Genomic DNA, 24,838 nt, shown 5'->3' with positions numbered 1-24,838 from the left:
CCAGAAGCCCCCGCACTTCCGCTGTACGGCTGGGACTTTGCGAAGATGGACGCGCCCCTAGGCTATTAAGAAGGGTGCCGCCATCGCAGATTCCGGACCCGCTGAGGCTGCGCTCCCGGTAGCGGCCATGTCGGTCTCCAGCGGCGACCAGATTCTGACAAAGCCACAGACTGTGGACCGTAGGAGAAGTGCGGGAACGACCAAAGAGACCAGGCGACCACTAGAGATGGCTGTGTCCAAGCCCGAGGCCAGCGCCGCGGTGAGGGCTGTGATGAGGGAGGGCGGTTTGGCAGTCAAGATGGTCTAATTGCGGGGCAGTTACTGGAGGTTTATGGTAGACTGTGACGACAGGTGATTTGGGAATTGCTGGAATCGATGTTAGAGGGTCTCTTGGGAGGTCGGTTTCTGAGTTACCTGTGGGGTTAGTGATTTGGTTTAGGATATCGGTGTTTCGAGGGATCTGCAGAGACGACGATGAGGAGGCATCTGTGGCAGTCACTGAAATTCAGGGTTTGGAAGGGGATCAGAAATGGGGGTTTTGTGGTGTGTCAGAGATAGGAAAGGACCGTGGGGGTTGGCGGTTTGGGATGTCTGTGGGAGCCAGCGATTATGGGTGACTGTAGTGATTGGGATTATCAAAGAGGGTCAGCGCTGGGATTTGAGAAATTCAGTGATTGGGAGCATCTGGGAACATCAGAGACTGGGGCTTGGGAGTCAGTGACAGTGATGTTTGTAGGAGTTTGATTAGCAGTATCTTTGAGAGTCAGTGGATAATGGAGGAATCGGGATCAGTGAAGGGGGGAATATGACTGTTGGAGTTTTGGAAGTGAATGTTGATGTGTCTCTGGGGATGGTAGATGATTTGTATGTCATCTGGGGAGGAAAGGTAATTGGGGATGTATGCAAGTCAGTGATTAGGTGGTCTCTAGCAGTAATAACTGTGCTTTGAGTAATAAGGTGATTAGTCAGAAGCAATGATTGAAGATCCTCTATAATTCTGTGACTAGAAACCTAAGGGGTTCAGGAGTTTGAGGGGATTGCTGGGTTTAATGATTGAGGGTTCTTTTTCCTTATACTCTAAGTTCTGTATGTGCAGAGCATGCAGGTTTGTTACATAGTTAGACACATGCCATGGTGGTTTGCTGCATCCATCACCCTGTCATCTACATTAGGTATTTCTCCTAATGCTATCCCTCCCCTAACCCCCCACCCCTCAACGGGGGTTTGTGATGTTCTCCTCCCTGTGTCCATGTGTTCTCATTGTTAAACTCTCACTTATGAGTGAGAACATGCCGTGTTTGGTTTTCTGTTCTTGTGTTAGTTTGCTGAGAATGATGGCTTCCAGCTTCATCCATGTCCCTGCAAAGGACATTAACTCATGCTTTTTTTCTTTTTTTTTTTTGAGACGGAGTTTCGCTCTTGTTACCCAGGTTGGAGTGCAATGGCGCGATCTCAGCTCACCGCAACCTCCGCCTTCTGGGTTCAGGTAATTCTCCTGCCTCAGCCTCCTGAGTAGCTTGGATTACAGGCACGCACCACCGTGCCCAGCTAATTTTTTGTATTTGTAGTAGAGACAGGGTTTCACCATGTTGACCAGGATGGTCTCGATCTCTTAACCTCATGATCCACCCGCCTCGGCCTTCCAAAGTGCTGGGATTACAGGCTTGAGCCACCGTGCCCGGCCCAACTCATGCTTTTTTTAATGGCTGCATAGTATTACATGGTATATATGTGCTGCATTTTCTTTATCCAGTCTATCATTAATGCTCATTTGGGTTGGTTCCATGTCTTTGCTATTGTGAACAGTGCCAAAATAAACATATATGTGCATGTGTCTTTATAGCAGAATAATTTATAATCCTTTGGGTATATACCCAGTAATGGAATTACTGGGTCTACTGGGTCAAATGGTATTTCTACTTATAGATCCTTGAGGAATTGCCACACTATCTTCCACAATGCTTAAACTAATTTACATTCACACCAACAGGGAAAAGTGTTCCTATTTCTCCACATCCTCTCCAGCATCTGTTGTCTCCTGATTTTTTAATGATTGCCCTTCTAACTGGTGTGAGATGGTATGTCATTGTGGTTTTGATTTGCATTTCTCTAATGACCAGTGATGATGAGCTGTTTTTCATATGTTTGTTGGCTGCATAAAAGTCTCCTTTTGTGAAGTGTCTTTTCATATCCTTTGCCAACTTTTTGATGAGTTTGTTTTGTTCTTGTAAATTTATTTAAGTTCTTTGTAGATTCTGGATATTACCCTTTGTCAGATGGGTAGATTGTAAAAATTATCTCCCATTCTGTAGGTTACCTGTTAACTCTAATGATAGTTTCTTTTGCTGTGCAGAAGCTCTTTAGTTTAATTAGATTCCATTTGTCTATTTTGGCTTTTGTTGCCATTGCTTTTGGTGTTTTAGTCATGAAGTCCTTGCCTATGCCTATGTCCTGAATGGTATTGCCTAGGTTTTCTTCTAGGGTTTTATGGTGTTAGGTTTTATGTTTAAATCTTTAACCCATCTGGAGTTAATTTTTGTATAAGGTGTAAGGAAGGGATCCAGTTTTAACTTTCTGCATATGGCTAGCCAGTTTTCCCAACACCATTTATTAAATAGGGAATCCTTTCCCCATTACTTGTTTTTGTCAGGTTTGTTGAAGACCAGATGGTTGTAGATGTGTGGTGCTATTTCTGAGGGCTCTGTTCTGTTCCATTGGTCTACATCTCTGTTTTTGTACCAGTACCATGCTGTTTTGATTACTGTAGCCTTGTAGTATAGTTTGAAGACAGGTAGCCTGATGCCTCCATCTTTTTTTTTTTCTTCTTAGGATTGTCTTGGCTGTGCAGGCTCTTTTTTGGTTCCATATGAAATTTAAGGTGTTTTTTTTTTTTCCAATTTTGTGAAAAAAGTCAATGGTAGCTTGATGGGTATAGCATTGAATCTATAAATTGCTTTGGGCAGTATGACCATTTTCATGATACTGATTCTTCCTAACCATGAGCATGGAATGTTTTCCCATTTGTTTGTGTCCTCTCTTATTTCCTTGAGCAGTGGTTTGTAGTTCTCCTTGAAGATGTCCTTCACATCACTTGTTAGTCGTATTTCTAGGTATTTTATTCTCTTTGTATCAATTATGAATGGGCGTTCACTCATGATTTGGCTGTTTATCTGTTATGATTTTTGCACACTGATTTTTTATCCTGAGACTTTAATGAAGTTGCTTATCAGCTTAAGGAGACTTTGGGCTGAGACAGTGGGGGCTTCTAAATATAAAATCATGTCATTTGCAAATAGGAGACAATTTGACTTTCTCTTTTCCTAATTGAATACCCTTTATTTATTTTCCTTGCCTAATTGCCCTGGCCAGTACCTTCAGATACTGTGCTGAATAGGAGTAGTGAGAGAGGACATCCTTGTCTTTTGCCGGTTTTCAAAAGGAATGCTTCTAGTTTTGCCCATTTGGTATGATATTGGCTGTGGGTTTGTCATAAATAGCTCTTACTATTTTGAGATATGTTCCATCAATACCTATTGAGAATTTTTAGCATAAAGGGCTGTTGAATTTTGTCAAAGGCCTTCTCTGCCTCTATTGAGATAATCATGTGGTTTTTATCTTTGGTTCTGTTTATGTAATGGGTAATGTTTATCAATTTTCATATGTTGAACAGTCTTGTATCCCAGGGATGAAGCCGACTTGATTGTGATGGATAAGCTTTTTGATGTGCTGTTGGATTTGGTTTGTCAGTATTTTATTGAGGATTTTTGCATTGATGTTCATCAGGGATATTGGCCTTACATTTTCTTTTTTAGTTGTACCTCTGCTAGATTTGGTATTAGGATGATGTTGGCCTCATAAAATGAGTTAGGGAGGATTCCCTCTTTCTCTATTGTTTTGAATAGTTTCAGAAGGAATGGTACCACCTCCTCTTTGTACCTCTGGTAGAGTTTGGCTGTGAACCCATCTGGTCCTGGAGTTTTTTGGTTGGTAGACTATTAATTACTGCCTCAATTTCAGACCTTGTTATTGGTCTATTCAGGGATTCGACTTCTTCCTGGTTTAGTCTTGGGAGGGTCTAAGTGTCCAGGAATTTATCCATGTCTTCTAGATTTTCTGGTTTATTTGCCTAGAGGTGTTTATAGTATTCTCTGATGGTAGTTTGTATTTCTGTGGGATTGGTGGTGATACCCCCCTTATCGTTTTTTAGTTGCATCTATTTGATTCTTTTTTTTCTTGATTAGTCTGGCTAGTGGTCTATTTTGTTGGTCTTTTCAGAAAACCGACTCCTGGATCCATTGATTTTTTTGAAAGATTTCGCGTCTTTATCTCCTTTAGTTCTGCTCTCATCTTCATTTCTTGTCTTCTGCTAGCTTTTGAGTTTGTTTGTTCTTACTCCTCCAGTTCTTTTAATTGTGACATTAGGTTGTTGATTTTAGATCTTTCCTTCTTTCTCTTGTGGAGATTTAGTGCTATAAATTTATTAGTGCTATAAATTTCCCTCTACGTGCTGCTTAAAATGTGTCCTAGAGATTCTGGTATGTTGTGTCTTCATTCCATTTTTCAAAGAACATCTTGATTTCTGTCTTCATTTCATTATTATTATTATTTTTTTTTGAAGAAGAAGAAGGGGAAAAAAAGAAAAAGAGGGAAAAAGGAATATTACTTCATTCCTAAAATGGGTTTCAATAATGGCCGATCAATATTTTGAGTGTTTAAAGTGGTTAATGCATATTTTATGTGTTTAAAATGGAGAACTCTATTGTGTTTATTTGTTCTGGGTCTGAGTTCAAGTCCTGGATATCGTTATCAATTTGTTGTCTCGTTGAATCTAAATCTCATTATGTGCCTTATGTATCTGGGTGTTAAGATCTCTTATTGTTGCATTAATCCTTTTACCCTTGCATCCTTGTAGCTTTGAAATCTATTTTATTAAGTGTGAGAATTGCAACTCCTGCTTTTTATTTATTTTTGCTCTCCATTTGGTTGGTGAGTTTTTTTCCATCCCCTTGTTTTGAGTCTTTGTATATCTTTAGATATATCGTTAGATTTTGTGGATAATGTATATTTTGTGTGTTTAAAATGGAGAGCTCTATTGAGTTTATTTGTTCTGGATCTTAGTTCCAGTCCCGGATATCGTTATCAATTTTCTGTCTCGTTGAATCTAAATCTCATTATGGGTCTTATGTATCTGGGTGTTAAGATCTCTTATTATTACATTAATCCTTTTACCCTTGTATCCTTGTAGCTTTGAAATCTATTTTGTCAAATGTGAAAATTGCAACTCCTGCTTTTTATTTATTTATTTTTGCTCTCCATTTGGTTGGTACGTTTTTTTTTTTCCAACCCTTTATTTTGAGTCTATGTATATCTTTGGATATACCGTTAGATTTTGTCTGTATCTTTTGATTGGGAGATTTGGTCGATTTAAATTTAGGGTTGCTGCCGTTTGATATTAACTGGCTATTTTGTCCTTTTGTTCATAAAAATTCTTCTTTATGTTAATGCTCTTTACTTTTTGGTGTATTTTTAGAAAGGGTCATACTGGTTGTTTCTTTCTGTGTATAGTGCTTCTTTTAGAAGTTCTTGTAAAGCAGGCCTGGTGGTAATAAAATCTCTGAGTACTTGCTTGTTCCTAAAAAATTTTATTTTTCCTTCAAATGTAAAGCTTAAATTGGCAGGATATGAAATTCTGGGCTGAAAATTCTGTTGATTAAGTATATTGAATATTGGCCCCCACTCTCTTCTAGCTTGTAGGGTTTCCGTTGAGAGATCTGCTGTAAGCCTAATAGGCTTACCTTTATGGGTAACTTGGTCTTTCTCTCTGGCTGCCCTTAATATTTTCTCCTTCGTTTCGATCTTGGTGAATCTAACGATTATGTGCCTTGGGGTTGGTCTTCTTGAGGAATATCTTTGTGGTGTTCTCTGTATTGCCTGGGGTTGAATAGTGTCCTGCTTTGCTAAATTAGGAAAATTTTCCTGGATAATGTCCTGGAGAGTATTTTCCAGCTTGAATTCATTCTCTCCGTCACATTCAGGTACACCAGTCAAGCGTATATTAGGTCTTTTCACATAGTCCCATATTGCTTGGAGACTTTGCTCATTCCTTTTTATCCTTTTTTCTCTATTCTTGTCTTGTCGTTTTGTTTCATTAAGTTGATCTTCGACCTCTGATACCCTTTCTTCTGCTTGATCCATTCGGCTGTTTAAGCTTGTACATATTTCACTAAGTTCTCGTGTTGTATTTTTCAACTCCATAAGTTCATTTGTATTCCTCTCTATATTGTCTATTCTTTTCAACATTTCATCGAACCTTTTTTCCAAGTTCTTAGTTTCTTTACATTGGGTTAGAACGAGTTCCTTTAACTCCCAGAAGTTTCTTATCATCCACCTTTTAAAGCCTACTTCAGATAATGGAACACAGTCCTTTTCCATCAGGGCTTGTTCCGTTACTGATGAGTCCTTTTCCATCAGGGCTTGTTCGGTTGCTGATGAGTCCTTTTCCATCAGGGCTTGTTCTGTTGCTGATGGGTTCTGATTTTGAGTATACTCGGCCTTCTTAGGCTGTTTTTTTCCCTTCATTGTAGATGAACCGCCTTTCTAATTAGTTTTCTGAGTCGACGTCCGACTTATTGATTCCCAGTGTTGGGATCCGAGCAACCCACTGTGGCAGCCTAAATAGCAGCGGTAAGACTGATGGTGCTCTTCTGCCCGGGAATCTCTGGTCTGGCTTCCCTCTTGAGTCTGCAACAAGCGGCTCTGACTTCCCGGAGCTCCAAACTCCGGTCAGTAGGGGAAGCAGTCCCGTTGGCTCTGCATGAAGAGCTGCTGCACCGAGAAGCCGGCAAAACCGCTGCGGCGGCCACAAGAGTCACGCTGGCGACCCGTGGGGCTCTTCCACTGGGAATCGCCTGATCGGTGAGTGACGAAAATTTGTCTAAAAGTGTGGCGTCGTCTCGTTCTCTGGGCATTCACTGGGAGCTACAATCCTGAGCTGTTAGTGGTCGGCCATCTTGGATCGATCTCCTCATTATTTATCTAGTGGTCATTCAGGAGCAGGTTTCAGTTTCCATGTAATTGTGTGGTTTGGAGCGAGTTTCTTAATCCTGAGTTCTAATTTAATTGACTATTTGTCATGATTTCCATTCTTTTGCATTTGCTGAGGAGTGTTTTACTTCCAATTATGCAGTCAATTTTAGAATAAGTGCAATGTGGTGCTGAGAAAATGTATATTCTGTTGATTTGGGGTGGAAAGTTCTGTAGATGTCTATTAGGTCCGCTTGGTCCAGATCTGAGTTCGAATCCTGGATATCCTTGTTAATTTTCTGTCTCATTAATCTCTCTAAAATTGACAATGAGGTGTTAAAGTCTCCCACTATTATTGTGTGGACATCTAAGTCTCTTTATAGGTCTCTAAGAACTTGCTTTATGTATCAGGGTGCCCCTGTATTGGGTGCATATATATTTAGGATCGTTAGCTCTTCTTGTTGCATTGATCTCTTTACCATTATGCAATACCCTTCTTTGTCTCTCTTGATCCTTCTTGGTTTAAAGTTTGTTTTATCAAAGACTAGGATTGTAACGCCTGCTTTTTTTTTGCTTGGTAAATATTCTTCCATGCCTTTATTTTGAGCATATGTGTATCTTTGCACATGAGATGGGTCTCCTGAGTACAGCACACTGATGGGTCTTGAGTCTTTATCCATTTTGCCAGTCTATGTCTTTTAATTGGAGCATTTAGCCCCCATTTACATTTAAGGTTAATATTGTTATGTGTGAATTTGATCCTGCCATTATGATGCTAGTTGTTTTGCCCATTAATTGATGCAGTTTCTTCATAGTGTTGATGGTCTCATCAATTTAGTTTGTTTTTGCAGTGGCTGGTACCAGTTGTTCCTTTCCATGTTTAGTGCTTCCTTCAGGAGCTCTTGTAAGGCAGGTCTGTTGGTGACAAAAATCCCTCAGCAGTTGCTTGTCTGTAAAGGATTTTACTTCTTCACTTATGAAGCTTAGTTTGGCTGGATATGAAATTCTGGGTTGAAAACTTTTTTCTTTAAGAATGTTGAAAATTGGCCCCCCATGGTGGTACATGCCTGTAGTCCCAGCTACTCGGGAGGCTGAGGCAGGAGAATTGCTTGAACTCAGGAGGCAGAGGTTGCATTGAGCCGAGATCACGCCACTCTACCCCAGCCTGGCGCATGGTGACAGAGCAAGAGTCTGTCTCAAAAAAAAGAAAGAAAGAAAGGAAGAAAGAAAGAAAGAAAGGAAGGAAGGAAGGAAGGAAGGAAGGAAGGAAGGAAGGAAGGAAGAAAGAAAGAAGGAAAATTGGCCCCCACTCTCTTCTGGCTTGTAGGATTTCTGCCAAGAGATCTGCTTTGAGTCCCATGGGCTTCCCTCTGTGGGTAACCTGACCTTTCTCTCTGGCTACTCTTAGTGGTTTTTTTTTTTTTTCTTCATTTCAACCCTGCTGAAACTGATAATTATGTGTCTTGAGGTTGCTCTTCTTGAGGAGTATCTTCGTGGTTTTCTCTGTATTTCTTGAATTTGAATGTTGGCCTGTCTTGCTAGGTTGGGGAAGTTCTCCTGGATAACATCCTGAAGAGTGTTTTTCAACTTGGTTTCATTGTCCCTGTCACTTTCAGGTACACCAATCAAACGTAGATTTGGTCTTTTCATGTAATCCCATATTTCTTGGAGGCTTTGTTCATTTATTTTCATGCTTTTTCTCTCATCTTGTCTTCTTGCTTTGTTTCATTGAGTTGATCTTCAGTCTCTGATATCCTTTCTTCCACTTGATCAATTCAGTTATTGAAACTTGTGTATGCTTCATGAAGTTCTCATGCTGTGTTTTTCAGCTACATCAGGTCGTTTATGTTCTTCTCTAAACTGGTTATTCTAGTTAGCATTTCATCTAACCTTTTTTTCAAGGTTCTTAGCTTTCTTGCATTGGGTTAGAACATCCTCCTTTAGCTTGGAGAAATTTGTTATTATTCACCTTCTGAAGCCTACTTCTGTCAATTGTTGAACTCATTCTCTGTCCAGTTTTGTTCCCTTGCTGGTGAGGAGTTGTGATCCCTTGGAGGAGAAGAGGCGTTCTGGTTTTTGGAATTTTCAGCCTTTTTGCCTTGGTTTCTTCCCATCTTTATGGATTTATCTACCTTTGGTCTTTGAAATCGGTGACCTTTGGTTGGGGTCTCTGAGTGGACATCCTTTCTGCTGATGTTGAAACCCTTTATTTCTGTTTGTTAGTTTTCCTTCTAACAGGCCCATCTGCTATAAGTCTGCTGGAGTTTGCTGGAGGTCCACTCCAGACCCTGCTTGCCTGGGAATCACCAGCAGGGACTGCAGAACAGCAAAGATTCTCTGGTAGCTTTGTCCCAGAAGGATACCCACCAGATGCCAGCCAGATGTCTTCTATATGAGGCGTCTGTTGGCCCCTACTGGGAGGTATCTCCCAGTCAGGCTACATGGAGGTGAGGGAACCACTTGAGGAGATAGTCTGTCCTTTATCATAGCACAGATGCTGTGCTGGGAGACACCACTCTCTTCAGAGCTGCCAGGAAGACACATTTAAGTCTGCTGAAGCAGTACCCACAACTGCCCCTTTTCCCAGGTGCTCTGTCCCATGAAGGTGGGGGCTTTATTTCTAAGTCCCTGGCAGGTTACTGTCCTCTTTCAGAGATGCCCTGCCCAACGAGGAGGGAGTCACAGCCAGCCTGCAGAGGTCTTGCTGAACTGTCATGGGCTACCCTCCCCAATGCCCCACCCCCCGTTTGAACTTTCCAGCGACTTTGTTTACACTGTGATGTTAAAACCGCCTACTGGAGCCTCAGCAATGGCAGATGCCCTTCCCCCCACCAAGCTCAACCACTCCCAGGTAGAGCTCAGACTGGTGTGCTGGCTGCCAGGATTTCAAGCCAGTGAACCTTAGCTTGCTGGTGTTCGTGGGACTGGGACCCACCAAGCCAGATCACTTGGCTCCCTGGCTTCAGCCCTGTTCTAGGGGACTGAAAGGTTCTATCTCACTGGTATTCCAGGCACCACTGGGGTATGAAAGAAAAAAACTGCTGTGGCTAGCTCAGTGTCTTCCTAAATGGCTGCCCAGTTTTGTGCTGGAAACCCACGACCCTGGTGTTGCAGGCACTGGAATAAATATCCTGGCCTGTGGGTTGTGAAGACAATGGAAAAAGTGTAGTATCTGGGCCAGAGTGCAAAGGACAGTCCCTAATGGCTTCCCTTGGCTAGGAGAGGGAGTTCCATGGTCTCTTGCACTTCCCATATGTGGCAACACCCCACCCTGCTTCCTTTCATTCTCCTCGGGCTGTACCCACTGACTAATCTGTCCCAGTGCAATGAACCAGGTACCTCAGTTGGAAATGCGGAAATCACCCACCTTCTGTGTCAATCTCTCTGGGAGCTGTGTACCAGAGCTGTTCCTATTCAGCCATCTTGCCAGCAATCCGATTGAGCATTTCTTAGTGGTCAGTGATTGGAGGTCTGTGGAGGTTAATGATTGTTCTGTGGATAGTGATAGTTGGGAACTTGTAGAGTTCCATAATTGGGGAGCATTTGAGTGTCAGTGATTGAAACTTATAGGAACAGACAGACTGTAAGATGAGCATCAGTTTTATGCCACAGAGTGTTTTTGGTTTTGTTTGTTTGTTGTTGCTGTTTTACAGTCCCTGCTTTGTCCTCAGAACCAGGGAATGTTTTAAATGCTGGAGAGACACCAGGAAACTGAGCCAGAATTTCTCCCTTAGTGACTTCACATTCTAGAAATATGAAAGATACAACAACACATAAATAAATAAAATCATTCCAGACACTAATAAGTGCTATGAAGGAAGTAAAAGAGGATGATGTGGCAAAGAGTGGTTGAGGGTAGGGAGTGCATGACTTTAGCCAGGTTAGTCATGGAAAGCTTTCCTTAGGAAATGACAGTTGGGTTGAGGCATCAGTCATCACAAGGAGGCGGCCATGCAGAGATCTGAAGAAAGAGTGTTCTAGGAAGAAAAAAGATCAACTGCAAAGGACCTGAGGTAGGAGTGAACTTGGTGTGCTTAAAAAAGAGAAGGAATATTAGTGCTGTTGGAGCACAGTCAGAGGGAAAACAGAAAGATGTGAAGTCCTAGTGGTAGGAAGGTATCAGATAATATAGGATTTTACTGGCTAGTGTAAGGATTTGGATTTTATTCTAGATACAGTGAGAAGCCACTGAGTTTAAGCAGGGGATTGATCTGATCTGATTGATACCTTGAAAAGATCCCCATGGCTACCTCATGGACTGCAGAGGGACAAGAGTAAGTAGATACAGGGAGGTCACTTAGCAACTTTTTACAATAGTCAAAGACAAAAGATTATGGTGATTTAGAATAGAGTTAAAGCAGTAAACTGAAATCAAATTCAGAATACATCTGGAGACAAGTCACTAGGACTTAACTATTATATTGACACGGAGTATAAGGGAAGAGAAGAATTGAGATTTAAATCTAGACTTTTAGCCTGAGGAAGTGGATGGATGATGGTTCCATTTTCTGAATGGAAAGGGTTATGGTAGAAAAGAACAGATTTGGTGGATGGAAATGGGATCTGGGGTGGATGTCAGTGGCTCTATTTTGGCTGTGTCAAAATGCTCATTACACATCTACCTAGAGATATTGGGTAGCTATTATATATATGAATCTGGGACTTAGGAAAGGTGTGAGTTAGGGAACCATATTTGAAATGTATCACAACAAAGATGGTATTTAAAGCCTTAAGATTGGCTGGGGTCACCTTGGAAGAGAGACAGACAGGGAAGAGAGGAGGGCCAGGGACAGAGGCCTGGGTCACTCTGGCATTTAAAAGTCTAATAGAGGACAAAAATAACAAGGAGAATGAGGGGTGCCCATTGAAGTAAGAGGAAAACTGTGCAAGTGGGTGTCAAAGTAGCATAGAGAAGAAAGCCTTTCAAGACAATAGGAGTAATCAATTGTCATATACTCTTGTGAGTCCCAAAGCATGACTAGAGATCATTTGACTTTGTCAATATGTAGCTCCATGGTTATTTTGATTGATTAGAGCTCCTTTAGTGGAGTTAAGGGGATAATGTCCTATTAGACTGAGTTGAAAGAATATGAGGTAATGAAGTAGAAACAGCAAGTATGGGCAACAGACGAGGAGTTTTGCTGGTAAAGGAAGAAGAGAAATAGACATTGTATAGGATATGAAATCAAGAGAAGGTGTTCTTCAGATGAATGATATTAAGGCAACTCTGTGTGTCAGTGGGAATTATCCAGGTAAAAGGGAGAAAAAGAAGTAACGAAAGAGAAAGAGGTACTTGCAGGAGTGAAGTCTTTGGGAAGGCAATTGGGGATGGGATTGAGAGTATAAATGGAGAAACTGGCCGTAGTTGAGAGAAGGAAGAAAGACTTTCCATTTTAACAGAAGAGAAGGTATACTATATATGAATTTGGAAACAGGTTGGTGGAATTGGTGGTAACAAGGCAAGGTAATTCTTGTCCATTTGCATTTATTTTCTCTTGAATGCATAAGGCAAATTCATCAGCTGAGAGTGGGAAAGGAGTAGATGTTGGAGATTTCAGAGTTAAAAAGGAGAAAGTTTAAAATAATCATCTAGGAAAAGGTGTAAGGTATATTTTCTAGGGTTAGGTAGTAGGACTGCTGACAGTATTAGATGCCCATTTGGCATATGTGTTATAAATTGAAGTCAGTCCACTCAGCAAAGTTTGATTTTTCTCTTGCAATGTTCAGTTGCAAGGTTGCAGGCAGATATTAAGAAGAGCTGGGTTAACCAAGGTTGAGGCTTTGATAGATGAGTACAGTGGAGGAGAAGAGGAGCAAGGAAGTTAAAGCTTTATAGTTTTCAATTGAATGTGTATAGTGCTAGAACAAGGAATCTAAACAAGAAAGAAAGGCTAGGTAAAGGTGGAAGATGGTGAAAAGTGGTTAGGTTCAGAGGGCTCAATGAGTTTGGAGAATTATTGGAGTGAAAGTACTAGAGAAAGTGACAGAGAGTGGAAAGTTTTAGAGATTTTTGGAGGTGGTATAGTGATGGCAAGGTGTAAGTGCAGATGAGTGATGAATAGGTGACCAAATTTGAGTGAAAGAAAAGACTGTTGGCCTCATGAAAGAGAGAGGCAAGGGTGTTGAATGGCTCTTCCACATTGATACAGAGATAGTGCAGAATGATGGAAGGAATTTAGCTGGTGCTAAAGTTTTCAGTGAATGGGGTGGGATGACTGCAAAACAGAGTTAACATAGAGGTCAAAAACTGCTATCCTTAGACAGTCCTGCTTGCAAGGTTTGCTTTTTGCTGGCATGTGGGAAATTAGATTTTGGGAAGGAGACCACCATTCCCAGAACTGGTTAAGAGTAGTTCCCAGTGCTTAAAGAAAATAAACAATGTGGTTTATGCTGAACACCTGCTTTCTTCTTGGAGTCTGGAATTTTTGTACATGCAGGTAGAGAGTGTCTACATGACCAGCCCCCAGTGAAACCCTTGGGTAGTACTGGTCTCTAATGAGCTTCCCTACTAGACAACATGTCATATATGTTATTATAACTCACTTCCAGAGGAGTTAAGCATGTTCTATGTGACTTCACTGGGAGAGGACTCATGGATGCTGGTGCCTGATGTCCTCTGGACTTCATCCCATGTTGATTAACTGACTTTGCTTTGTATACTTTTGCTACAATAAATAATAGTTATGAGTACAATTATATACTGAGTCATAGGAATCCTCCTAGCAAATCACTGGACCCAGGAGGTTAGTGGATGAAAATCTGGTGATACTATAAATAAGCTGTGAATTTTGAATGAAGAATGATAAATGGTTGAAAGTCATCATTTACCTCATCTTTAGACCCTAGGTGCATGGTGGGGAGAAGGGGTGCAGGAAAGACAGCCTCCACTCCTCTGAAACTCCTGTAAGGAAGCAGGATCCTCAGGACACAGGTAGATTTCAGGTACAGCATGCAAATGAAAGGAATGGCTGAAGAGTTTGAGGGAGGAGTGGAATTTTCTGGCAGTAATAAGAGTTTCTTTAAAGGCCACTGCTTGAGAATTCTGTTGGTGTCAGTGATTGGGGATTGATAGGATGAGGGATTTAGGGTAAGGGGAGGTAGGTTACCATGTGTCCTCTGGGTTTCATTGGTTGAGGAACCTGTGGGAATATGCGATTGGAGTATCTGTGGGAGCAAGTGATTGGGGAGATCTGCTGCTGCTAGTGATTGGGAGGTTTGCTTTACCCAGTCATTTTGGAACTGTAAGCCCAGTAATTAGGGAAAGCTGTATCAGCTCAGTGATTGGAAGGCCAGTGACAATCAATGATGGGAGATTATTGGTAGTCAGTGACTGGAGTTCTGTGGGGTTAAATTGATGACTTCTAGAAGCAATTTATTGGTGGTCTGGCCAGGCATAGTGGCTGACATCTGTAATCTCAGCACTTTGGGAGACTGAGGTGGGAGGACTGCTTGAGTCCAGGAGTTTGAGCCCAGCCTGGGCAACATAGTGAGAACCTGTTTCTACAAAAAATTTAAAAATCAGTCAGGCATGGGTGGTGCATGCCTGTAGTCCCAGCCACTTGGGAGGCTGAGGTGGGAGGATTGAATAAGCCCAGGAATTCAAGGTGGCAGTGAGCTATGATTGCACTATTGCACTTCAGCCTGGGCAACAGGCAAGACCCTATCTCAGAAAAAAAAAAAAAAGGAAAACAAAAAGGTTAGTTGTGAGGGTAAGGGATTATCTTTAAATGTTTGACAAACATGTTTGAATGTATATTTCTTAGTATTAAAATTCTCCGATAGCTGTGCCAGCCTCCTTTCACCTGCCTAAGAAGAGGACTTCAACGTACTTTAATTGATTCCCTACTCCCACCCTCCTAGGTAGGGTTCTGCTTATTTTTCTTATAACATACCTCTTGATTTTAAGGACACTTTAATAACAGTTGCACAAGCACATTATCAAGTTACTTAGATTTAACTAGACATTTTACTGGTTGTATTATTCATAGCTGTCTCTTGTATATTAAGTCTTTCCCAATTTTCAAATCTTTATTCTGATACAGTTTTTCTTCTTTTGAAAAATGATTCATTGTCTTTTTCTTCTTCATTTCCTCTTTTTCTTCCTCTTCCCCCTTTTCTGTTTCTCCCCAACTTTCTCCTATATTTCTAAAGAACATTGTAGTATACTTTCTGCATTCTTACATGCCTAAAATGTCTTACTTTTGATGCCAAACATAAATGAATGACTTTTTTTTTTCTTTTTTTTGAGACAGAGTCTCTGTTGCCCAGGCTGGAGAGCAATGGCTTGATCTCAGCTTGTTGCAACCCCCGCCTCCGGGGTTTAAGCAATTCTCCTGCCTCTGCCTCCTGAGTAGCTGGAATTACAGGTGCCTGCCACCATACCCGGCTTATTTTTGTATTTTTAGTAGAGACCATGTTGGGCAGGCTGGTCTTGAACACCTGACTTCACTTGATCTACCTGGCTTGGCCTCCCAAATTGCTGGGGTTACAGGCATGAGCCACTGTGCCTGGCCCATAAATGATTTTTATTTTTGACTGGTTATAAAAATCAAGGGTCTCAATTCTTCTGCTTCAGAACTCATACTATAAGTACTGCTCCATACACTTTCAGGGGCCCCTGTTGTAGAAGAAAAGATAAAGATTGATTCTGTTCCTCTTTTCTTTCTTTCTTTCTCTCTCTCTCTCTTTCTTTCCTTGGTTATTTGTCTCTTTCTCTGATATTCATGTGATTCTATCCTCCTGAATAAAGAAATTCACAATAGGGACATTTCTGTTTGTTGAGATAGGGTCTCACTCTCTCAGCTAGGCTAGAGTGCAGTGGTGTGAACTCAGCTCCCTGCAGCCTTGACCTCCTGGGCTCAGGCAATCCTCCTACCTCGGTCTCCTGAATAGCTGGGACTACAGGCATGTACCACCATGCCCAGCTAAGTTTTGTATTTTATTTGTAGAGATGGAGCTTTGCATGTTGCCCAGACTGGTCTCAAACTCCTGAGCCCTAGCAATCCTCCTGCCTCAGCCTCCCAAAGTCCTGGGATTTCAGACATGAACCACTGTGCCCAGCTCAGTAGGGACATTTCTTAATATGGCTTTTGTTTCTCAAAAAAATGAAAAATTGAGTAGAGAATAGGTATCCTTTATAATATCATGATCAAGAGCAAGTAGTCAAGGTAAGAACAAATTGTTATCTTGTCCAAATCACTGACCAAGTGTGGTTAACATCAGCATAAACAGGAATATGCTATTACAGGGATCAGTAACATTCAAAGATGTGACTATGGCCTTTACCCAGAAGGAATGGGAGCAACTGGATCCTGCTCAGAGGAACTTGTATAAGGATGTGATGCTAGAGAACTACAGCAACCTAGCCTCAATGGGTAAGAGCAATTCCTTTGTAATTCAAAAAGCGTCCACTGTGATACCTTCTCTCTGGAATCCTTGGTAAGTTTGGCCTTGGTTTTAGTAGGTCAAAGGGTTTTTTTCTTCCCTTTTGGGGACTAGGCGGGATATATGTGTCCCTGCCTCCAAAATGGAAGATCTACTCAGTTGACCCGGCATTTGCATTGTGAAACTCCAGAAGCCATGTGTTCTTTAGGCCCTGAAGTACAAACGCTGGGGCTTCATTTCTGGGCTGGTTGTTCTAACACTCAGTTTCTACTATTTCTCATGGGCAGGGTGTCAAGCTCCCAAACCCGACATGATCTCCAAGTTGGAAAAAGGAGAAGCACCATGTTTGGGGAAGGGGAAAAGACTGAGCCAAGGTTGTCCAAGTAAAATAGCAAGATCCAAGAAAAAAGAAACCAATGGAAGTAAGTTGTAACTTTGACATTTTTCAAATAATAATTTATTCTGAAATTCTTCTTAAAGATCCTAGACCTTTCTTTCCTAACTTGAGAATAGCAGTAGAAAAATACCAGGATTTCCTGGAGGAAGAAAAATTCAAACTACAAAGATTCTCTAACATTAGAGATTCTAATATCTCTTCCTTTTATGGACTTTTTCACATGAGAGATTCTATGTGAGGTTCGCTATAGTGAGCTAGTGTTAACTACGGGAGTTTGGTTATACCACTTGTATCAGTCAGTTTCCACTAAGTGTTGCTACATGAAGGAAGGACTCCCTGAAACCTTAGTTACTTACAATAAAAAAAAAATTTATTTTATGCTTAAGCTGCAGCCCTAGTCCATATTATCTTTATTTGGGGACCTATGCTGAAAGAGCATTCTCCATTTGGCAAATTCTGGTCTCATGGCAGAGGGGAAAAAAGGGTGAGTGGAACCACATAACTGTGAAAGTAGCTGCTTGGAAACTGTAGATATCCCTTTCAGCTCACATTTTATTGGTCAAAGCAGGACATCTGACCACTCCTGAGTTCAACATGGTAGGAATGTATAATCCTTCCACTGGGTAGAGTGCTGTAATTCAAAAGGCTATGCATTTGGGAGGGGCTGGGAGGTATAATCTTGCCACAGAAAATAATACCATCTGTCAAGGTACCAGGGCTCTGAAACTTGGTACCAGCCCCTGAGATGCCTAACTGACCCTTCCATATTGCCACATATCCTTATTCCTATGCTCAATTGCTGAATCTTCAAAAGGAGCAATGACCCTCTTAGCTGTTCTCGATCCTACTCCTACTTACCTTATATAAATCAGTGCTTTTTTAAAAAAAGCATTCTTCCTTTTCCTAATATCCTCAGCTTTTCTCCACCCATACTCTAAGACCCTAGGTTATCAAATTTTCTCCTATGTATTCGGACATTCTTAGATCTGCTGTCTTTTCAGTTCTCCTGGCATGATGCTCCTGCCCTGAGTTACTTTCTGTTTCCCTCCTTTCACTATGAAATTCTCTAGACCCATGATCTATATCATCATTTCCATTTTCTCCTTAACCCCTGCAGTCAAATTCCACAGAATTCATGCCTCTGCCTAAATTTCTGACTTTAAAGTCACCACTGCTTACTTTTCAGTGCATACTTTAATAGTTTTGATTAGCTTGAAGTTCTCCCTCACCCAGTTTGAATTGTACAACTTGAATCAGATCTTGTCCTCTCAGTGCATCTTTATCATTTGCTCACTAGCTTCTTTTCCTTCTCATTTTGCTGAGGTGTCCCTAAAGTTTTGTCTTCGACCATCTGTTCTTTTTAAAATTATATTTCCTTCAAAGTGATTGATTATTCATTGTGGAAATAAAAGCTATTTATTCTACACTGGTGACTTCCAAATGGACATCTCCAATTCCTTTGTCTTACACTCATATTTGACCTACTTATACAACAGCTTCTTCTTAGATGTCAGAAATTGGAAGCTTTGTCTTTCTTTCTAAATTAGAGGTGTTTTCATCCTCCCTGTTTTTATCAGGGTGTACTCTGATTATAGGACTGTCTCCCAGAGTTACTACCTTATCTTCAGTTTCTGGCTTTTTTTCTCAATTTTCAATGTCATCGCACAAATCAGGTTCATATTATCTCATACTTAAAATTTTCCAATTCTTAGGTAAATTTGCTAAATCTAGTTTTTCCTAATTCTTTTTCTTTTTTTCATAAAGACAGGGTCTTGCTATGTTGCCCAGGCTGGTCTTGAACTCCTGGTCTCAAGCAGTTCTCCCTCTTTAGCTTCCCAGTCTTGGGATTACAGGTATAAGCCACCATTCCCAGCTTTAATTGATCTTAGATATTACCAACAAACATTAAAATATTCAGTTATTATTTATGTTACTATAGTCCCCAAATTATTAATAACAATATCTCCTATGTCTTTTAAGTTTCTTTTGACCCTGAATTGTCCAAGACTGTATGAATTCCCTGAGACCAGAGGAACCATTCTTTGAAATGACAAATGAAGAGACTCAATGGAGTTTCTGATTCATTCATTAATGGCTCCAGTTTTGGCTATCCTTACTTTTCTTGTTGACTCTTTGAATTACAGCTAAAAAACAATCCTGAGTCATTTAATACATCCTTGTCATTGCTACAATGACTCTCTTGTTGGTTCAGGTTCTTATGTACTACTTAGGAGGCTCTTCAAATAAGGGCTGTTCTGTTCTCTCTAATAATTTGCTGGGCCAAGTGAGCTCCATATTTGTTTCTGAAGTTACAGAATTTTTTAGAATGTTTTAGCTTAGAATTTATGTTTTAGCTACTGTCTCAAATTCAAGAGCCTTAGTCAGTTGCTCTTCCAGACCCAACTGTTCTCTGGTATTACCATATTACTATACCAATTTACTTGTTCAAATTCTCCTCCTTTCCTTCATGGTGATATTTTCCTGTAATACCTCATGTCTTTTTCTGCTGGCAGACATCAGTTGGGGCCAGCCCTATTCATAATTGTAAAGGTTCTTATAATATTACATGTCAAGGGGAAAGGTTTCCATTTTGGTTCCTTTCTTTCCAGAAGGAAATTTTCATCCATCTTGTCCATCATCCTTGGTCACTGAAAGACACAGCCTTGTCATAGTACCTAAAAGTTTGTTATACTCTATGCATCACTTAAAATTTCCTACATGAAAAAGCAGCCAGCAACTGCACTTCTCTAAAGTACCTGATATATACACACACACACACACACACTTTCTGATCTTCTGCTCCATGGGAATTAATATCTTTAATGTCCTTTATAAAAGTAATAACATTGGCTGGGCACGGTGGCTCAAGCCTGTAATCCCAGCACTTTGGGAGGCCAAGGTGGGTGGATCACGAGGTCAAGAGAGCGAGACCATCCTAGTCAACATGGAAACCCCGTCTCTATTAAAAGTACAAAAAATTAGCTGGGCATGGTGGTGCGTGCCTGTAATCCCAGGTACTCAGGAGGCTGAGGCAGGAGAATTGCCTGAACCCAGGAGGCGGACGTTGCGGTGAGCCGAGATCGCGCCATTGCACTCCAGCCTGGGTAACAAGAGCGAAACTCCGTCTCAAAAAAAAAAAAAAAAAAAAAAGTAATAATATTTCCTGTCTCTCCATTCAGATATTATCACTCTTTTTGCTTTGAGTCCAGTTTTCACTTTCTTAATGTAATGTTCCTTTACCATCAAGGTGGCTGTTTACTTTCTGACTCTTTCTTTTTGAAGTCATGGGGATTTTTGTATTTGCTTCTATGACTGTTTAATTCTCAATCTGAAGCTTTTTCTTGCATATAGCATGTAGCTGAAAAAGGACATACCTAGATGGTGGCCCCGGCTCTTAAGATTATAGGTTTTTATAAATGTAGTAGCCATAGCTAGCTAACAGAAGTCTGTAAATTTCAATTTCAGGTTCTTAGGCAGAAGAATATTATTGCACTACCTAGTGTTTACCACTGTCTAATCAATCATTTTTAGCTAGAATTGGATTATGTAGTACAAACATAGTGGCCCAAAGCTTTTAGTGCAGGTAATGGTCTCAGAGGAGGGAAGCAGGGATTAAGAAGATATCTCAAAATGTGTAAGTGTATAATGTATGGCAGAAAGAATGTGAGCAACCACTTAGAGCTGGGAATAAACTTTAGACCTGAAAGGAACAAATATATATTCCATAGCAAACTATTGGAAAACAAAACAAGCTTGGATGTACACTATAAGTCAGACTGAGTAAAGTTTGTTTGCTAATTACTATGAATTGTATCATTTGATGAAAGCATCAGGTAATTTAGAGAAACTACAGAGATTTTTTTTTTTTTAGACTAAGTCTCACACTGTCACCCAAGCTGGAGTGCAGTGGCATGATCTTGGCTCACTGCAACCTCCACCTCCCAGGTTCAAGTGATTCTTCTGCCTTAGCCTCCCAAGTAGCTGGGACTACAGGCATGTGCCACCATGCCTGGCTAATTTTTGTATTTTTAGTAGAGATTGGGTTTCACTCTGTTGGCCTGGTCTCGAATTCCTGACCTCATGATCCACCCACCTCAGCCTCCCAAAGTGCTCAGATTACAGGCATGAGCCACTGTGCTTGGCTGTACATAATTCAAATTCTGGCTAAAAAGTACAAGAATATAATTTTGGGGGATTATTTCAGTGGTAGCAGTGGAAAAGATATGATGTCAGCAGGAAAAGATCTAAAGCACTACAAGAAGAATTCAACATGAATAGTAGAAAGGGGATAACCTTTCCTATTTATTCTCTCAGCCACCTGTTGGCTCTTTAGTACTTCTTGGTGGACTCACTTTATTTTTCTTTTCTGGCTATTTTGGATATAATAACAAAAGTGTACTTTGGACAGCTTAAGTAAATACAGGGATATGTGATAAGGACATCAGTATATCTCTTATAAGCTAAGGGCAAGATAGTTCAGCCAGTCTTCACCAGGGACTAGAACTAGGAACTAGGAAGGAACTAGAAGCCATTGAGAATTGAAATTTTGCAAATGACCTCTTCAAGACACAGTTCTTATGTCTCTGCTTCTCTGTGTGTGGATGTTTCATTCTTTGACCTGATGAGCTTTCTGTTTACATAGAGACAATATGGCTTTACTAGTACCTGCTTTATATAATTTCTAAATTTAATAAAGTAGAGACTAACTGAAGTCAAATTTATTAGAAGAAAGAATCTTGTTGGACATCTTGGTTTGAGACAGATTTGTCTCCAACTGAGCCCATGGAGAATTGGGGTAATATAGCATAGGCTGCAGGAGCAATATACTATGGCCAGCTTGAGAGTTATCAGAACTGGGCAGCTTGGACTGATGAGAAACCTCAAAAAGTGTCCGCTGCAATCATTAGCTGTTTTAACTCCATCTATTCCCTGTTCACTTCTCCTTGTGTTTATTTCATCTTCTATCCCAGGTTCACACTCATATTTTTAAACAGCAGAACCATTTTAAAATTACTATTGTCACTTTTCCCCCATCTTTTTACTACAACATTTTCTCCCTTAAGTTCATTCGCCCTCGTTGTTTCATTCACATTGGGATACCAGGCTTGAATGAAAATTTAACCCTGCAACAGGTCATTTCTTTATAAGTTTTATTCCAAAATATAAGAGTACAAAGATTCACAAGAATATCTCATTGAATTCCATTTTAGAAGTCCAGCAAGATGATGACCAGCTTGAAAATAGCCAGAAATCTCAAATCAAATTCCTCAGGGAAGTTGTGGTCAAGAAGAAAACTCAGGCTAAGAAGAATGTCAGTGACTGTGGTTCACTGGGGAAAAGAAATAATTTTCATACAAAACATGTTCCTTCAAAGAAAAGGCTTCTTAAATTTGAGTCACATGGAAAAAATTTGAAAAAGAATTTAGATTTACCTGATAACTCAAGAAACTGTGTAAAAAGGAAATCTGATGCAGCTAAAGAACACAAGAAGTCATTCAACCATAGCTTACCTGATACAGGGAAAGGCAAAAAGCAAACTGGAAAGAAACATGAGAAATTATCCAACCATAGCTCATCTGGTAAGTGTAACAAAACTGACAAAAAACATGAGAAATTATGCTGTCATAGCTCATCCCATACTAAACAGGATAAAATTCAAACTGGAGAACAACATGAGAAATCATCCAGCCTTAGCTCATCTACTAAGCATGAAAAACCTCAAGCCTGTGTGAAACCCTATGAATGTAATCAGTGTGGTAAGGTTCTTAGCCATAAACAAGGACTCATTGACCATCAGAGAATTCATACTGGGGAGAAACCATATGAATGTAATGAATGTGGGATAGCCTTTAGCCAAAAGTCACACCTTGTTGTACATCAGAGAACTCACACTGGAGAAAAACCATATGAATGTATTCAGTGTGGCAAAGCCCATGGTCATAAACATGCACTCACTGACCACCTAAGAATTCATACTGGAGAAAAGCCTTATGAATGTGCTGAATGTGGGAAAACCTTCCGACACAGCTCAAACCTTATTCAACATGTGAGATCTCACACAGGTGAGAAGCCATATGAATGTAAGGAATGTGGGAAGTCCTTTAGGTATAACTCATCTCTTACCGAACATGTGAGAACACATACAGGTGAAATACCTTACGAATGCAATGAATGTGGAAAAGCCTTTAAGTATAGCTCATCCCTTACTAAACACATGAGAATTCATACAGGTGAGAAGCCGTTTGAATGTAATGAATGTGGGAAAGCTTTCAGCAAGAAGTCACACCTCATTATACATCAAAGAACACATACTAAGGAGAAACCTTATAAATGTAATGAATGTGGAAAAGCCTTTGGACATAGCTCATCTCTTACTTACCATATGAGAACTCATACAGGCGAAAGTCCCTTTGAATGTAATCAATGTGGGAAAGCATTTAAACAAATTGAAGGCCTTACTCAACATCAGAGAGTTCATACTGGAGAGAAGCCCTATGAGTGTAATGAATGTGGGAAAACCTTTTGCCAAAAGTCTCACCTTATTGTACATCAGAGAACTCATACTGGGGAGAAACCTTATGAATGTAATGAATGTGAAAAAGCCTTCAGTGCAAAGTCACAACTTGTTATACATCAGCGATCCCACACTGGAGAGAAACCCTATGAATGTAATGAATGTGGGAAAGCTTTCAAACAAAATGCATCCCTAACCAAACATCTGAAAACTCATTCAGAAAAGAAATCCCATGAATGAAGATAATGTGGGAAATTTGTTAACTAAATTGAAGGTTTTGTTGAACCTTGGAAATATCCTGAATTTAAAGAGTGTTAGAAAGCCTTTAGCAAAATGTCACACCTTGTTATACATGACAAAATGTGAAAATAGATCTTCATAGAGAATCTGGGTGGAAACAAGGGTTTAAACTTGATACAAAACCTTTTATAAAAAGTATTGTTTTAACAATACTCAATTATTATAAATGATCTACATGTTCAGATAGAAATTGAAAGCTTTAAAAATTGTGAATAATTTGAATATTCAAAGCAAAGGAGGAACAAGTTATATATGCTGACAATTCCTGTGTTCTTTTGTACTTAAGCACCATATACTAGAGTTGAATTTGCATATCTGTTTATTGCCTTATGTAAATGAATGTGGCCATTTGTATAAGCCTCTTTGGCATTTTTACCCAGCTCTTTCTTAATGTCTGTGTTGGCTTCTGCATCAGCAGAAATCTTCTAAAAGAGTTGTTATTTATGTAAAATATGTTAACAGGAAAATGAGAGAAAATAAAGCAACTGAGGATACAAATGTGCTGGTTGGGAGTGATATTCAAGATATATTGTGAAGTGTGAAAAAGCAGGTTGCTGAACCATGTATATAGTATGTTCCCATTTGTGTACAAAAGGGTATGTTTGCTTAACCTCTGTCTCTTATTTCTGTATGTATATGTATCTTTGTATGCATATATACATGTATTTGTATGTGAATAGACTTTGAAAAACTATAGAATAAACATCATGGTGGTTGCCATTGGGCACAGGAGTATAGGATTGGGGTCTGGGATAGGAGCAAAAACTTCCTTGTATGTTTGAATTTTTCAAATCATGCACACATATTATTTTTATAATTAAAATATTTTAATATGCATAAATCAACATTATTTAAAGTTGTCACTCAGCCCCTCCACAATGTTAAACAAAGTTAAAATCTTTGTATGCTTATTCATGAATGATGATGAATCTAAATTATGTAGTATTAAACTTGATGTTGAATTCATAAAGACTTTTTCTATCAAACACCAGTTCTTTCATTAACATAATGAATTATAACAGCACTATGTTTCTCCATTTGCCATTTTTTCAGACTGATGATAAACTGTGATTGCAGGTGAATGAAAGTAATTTTCTGAATAATCACCCCTGTTTCATCTCGTATTCAAAGCACTAACACACAAACACCTCAGTTAGGGAATTCAAATGTAACAAATGTCACCCCTCCCTGTTCTCACTTAATATTGGGTATTATTTAAT

The 24,838-nt window shown here is 40.0% G+C and overlaps 1 protein-coding gene across 4 annotated transcripts; it reads left to right on the top strand.

Annotated features, from left to right (window-relative positions):
* Positions 1-94: 94 nt before the first annotated feature.
* Positions 95-24,588, top strand: ZFP37 (ZFP37 zinc finger protein). Of its 4 annotated transcripts, XM_035254853.3 has the most exons (5): positions 95-259; positions 1,406-1,486; positions 16,271-16,397; positions 16,695-16,829; positions 22,015-24,588. In XM_035254853.3, exons 1-5 carry the CDS (start codon positions 128-130, stop codon positions 23,556-23,558), a joined length of 2,019 nt encoding a protein of 672 aa, XP_035110744.1. In that variant the 5' UTR covers positions 95-127; the 3' UTR covers positions 23,559-24,588. The 4 variants fall into 4 exon arrangements, with proteins under 4 accessions (XP_035110744.1, XP_035110750.1, XP_078230659.1 ...); XM_035254859.3 differs by lacking the exon at positions 1,406-1,486; XM_078374533.1 differs by lacking the exons at positions 95-259; positions 1,406-1,486 and adding an exon at positions 10,929-11,036.
* The last annotated feature ends 250 nt before the right edge of the window (positions 24,589-24,838 follow it).

Source organism: Callithrix jacchus, chromosome 1 (assembly GCF_049354715.1).
Source record: "Callithrix jacchus isolate 240 chromosome 1, calJac240_pri, whole genome shotgun sequence".
Taxonomy (NCBI): Eukaryota; Metazoa; Chordata; class Mammalia; order Primates; family Cebidae; genus Callithrix; species Callithrix jacchus.
Note: the sequence above shows the minus strand (reverse complement) of the source record. Positions and strands in the feature narration are given on the sequence as shown.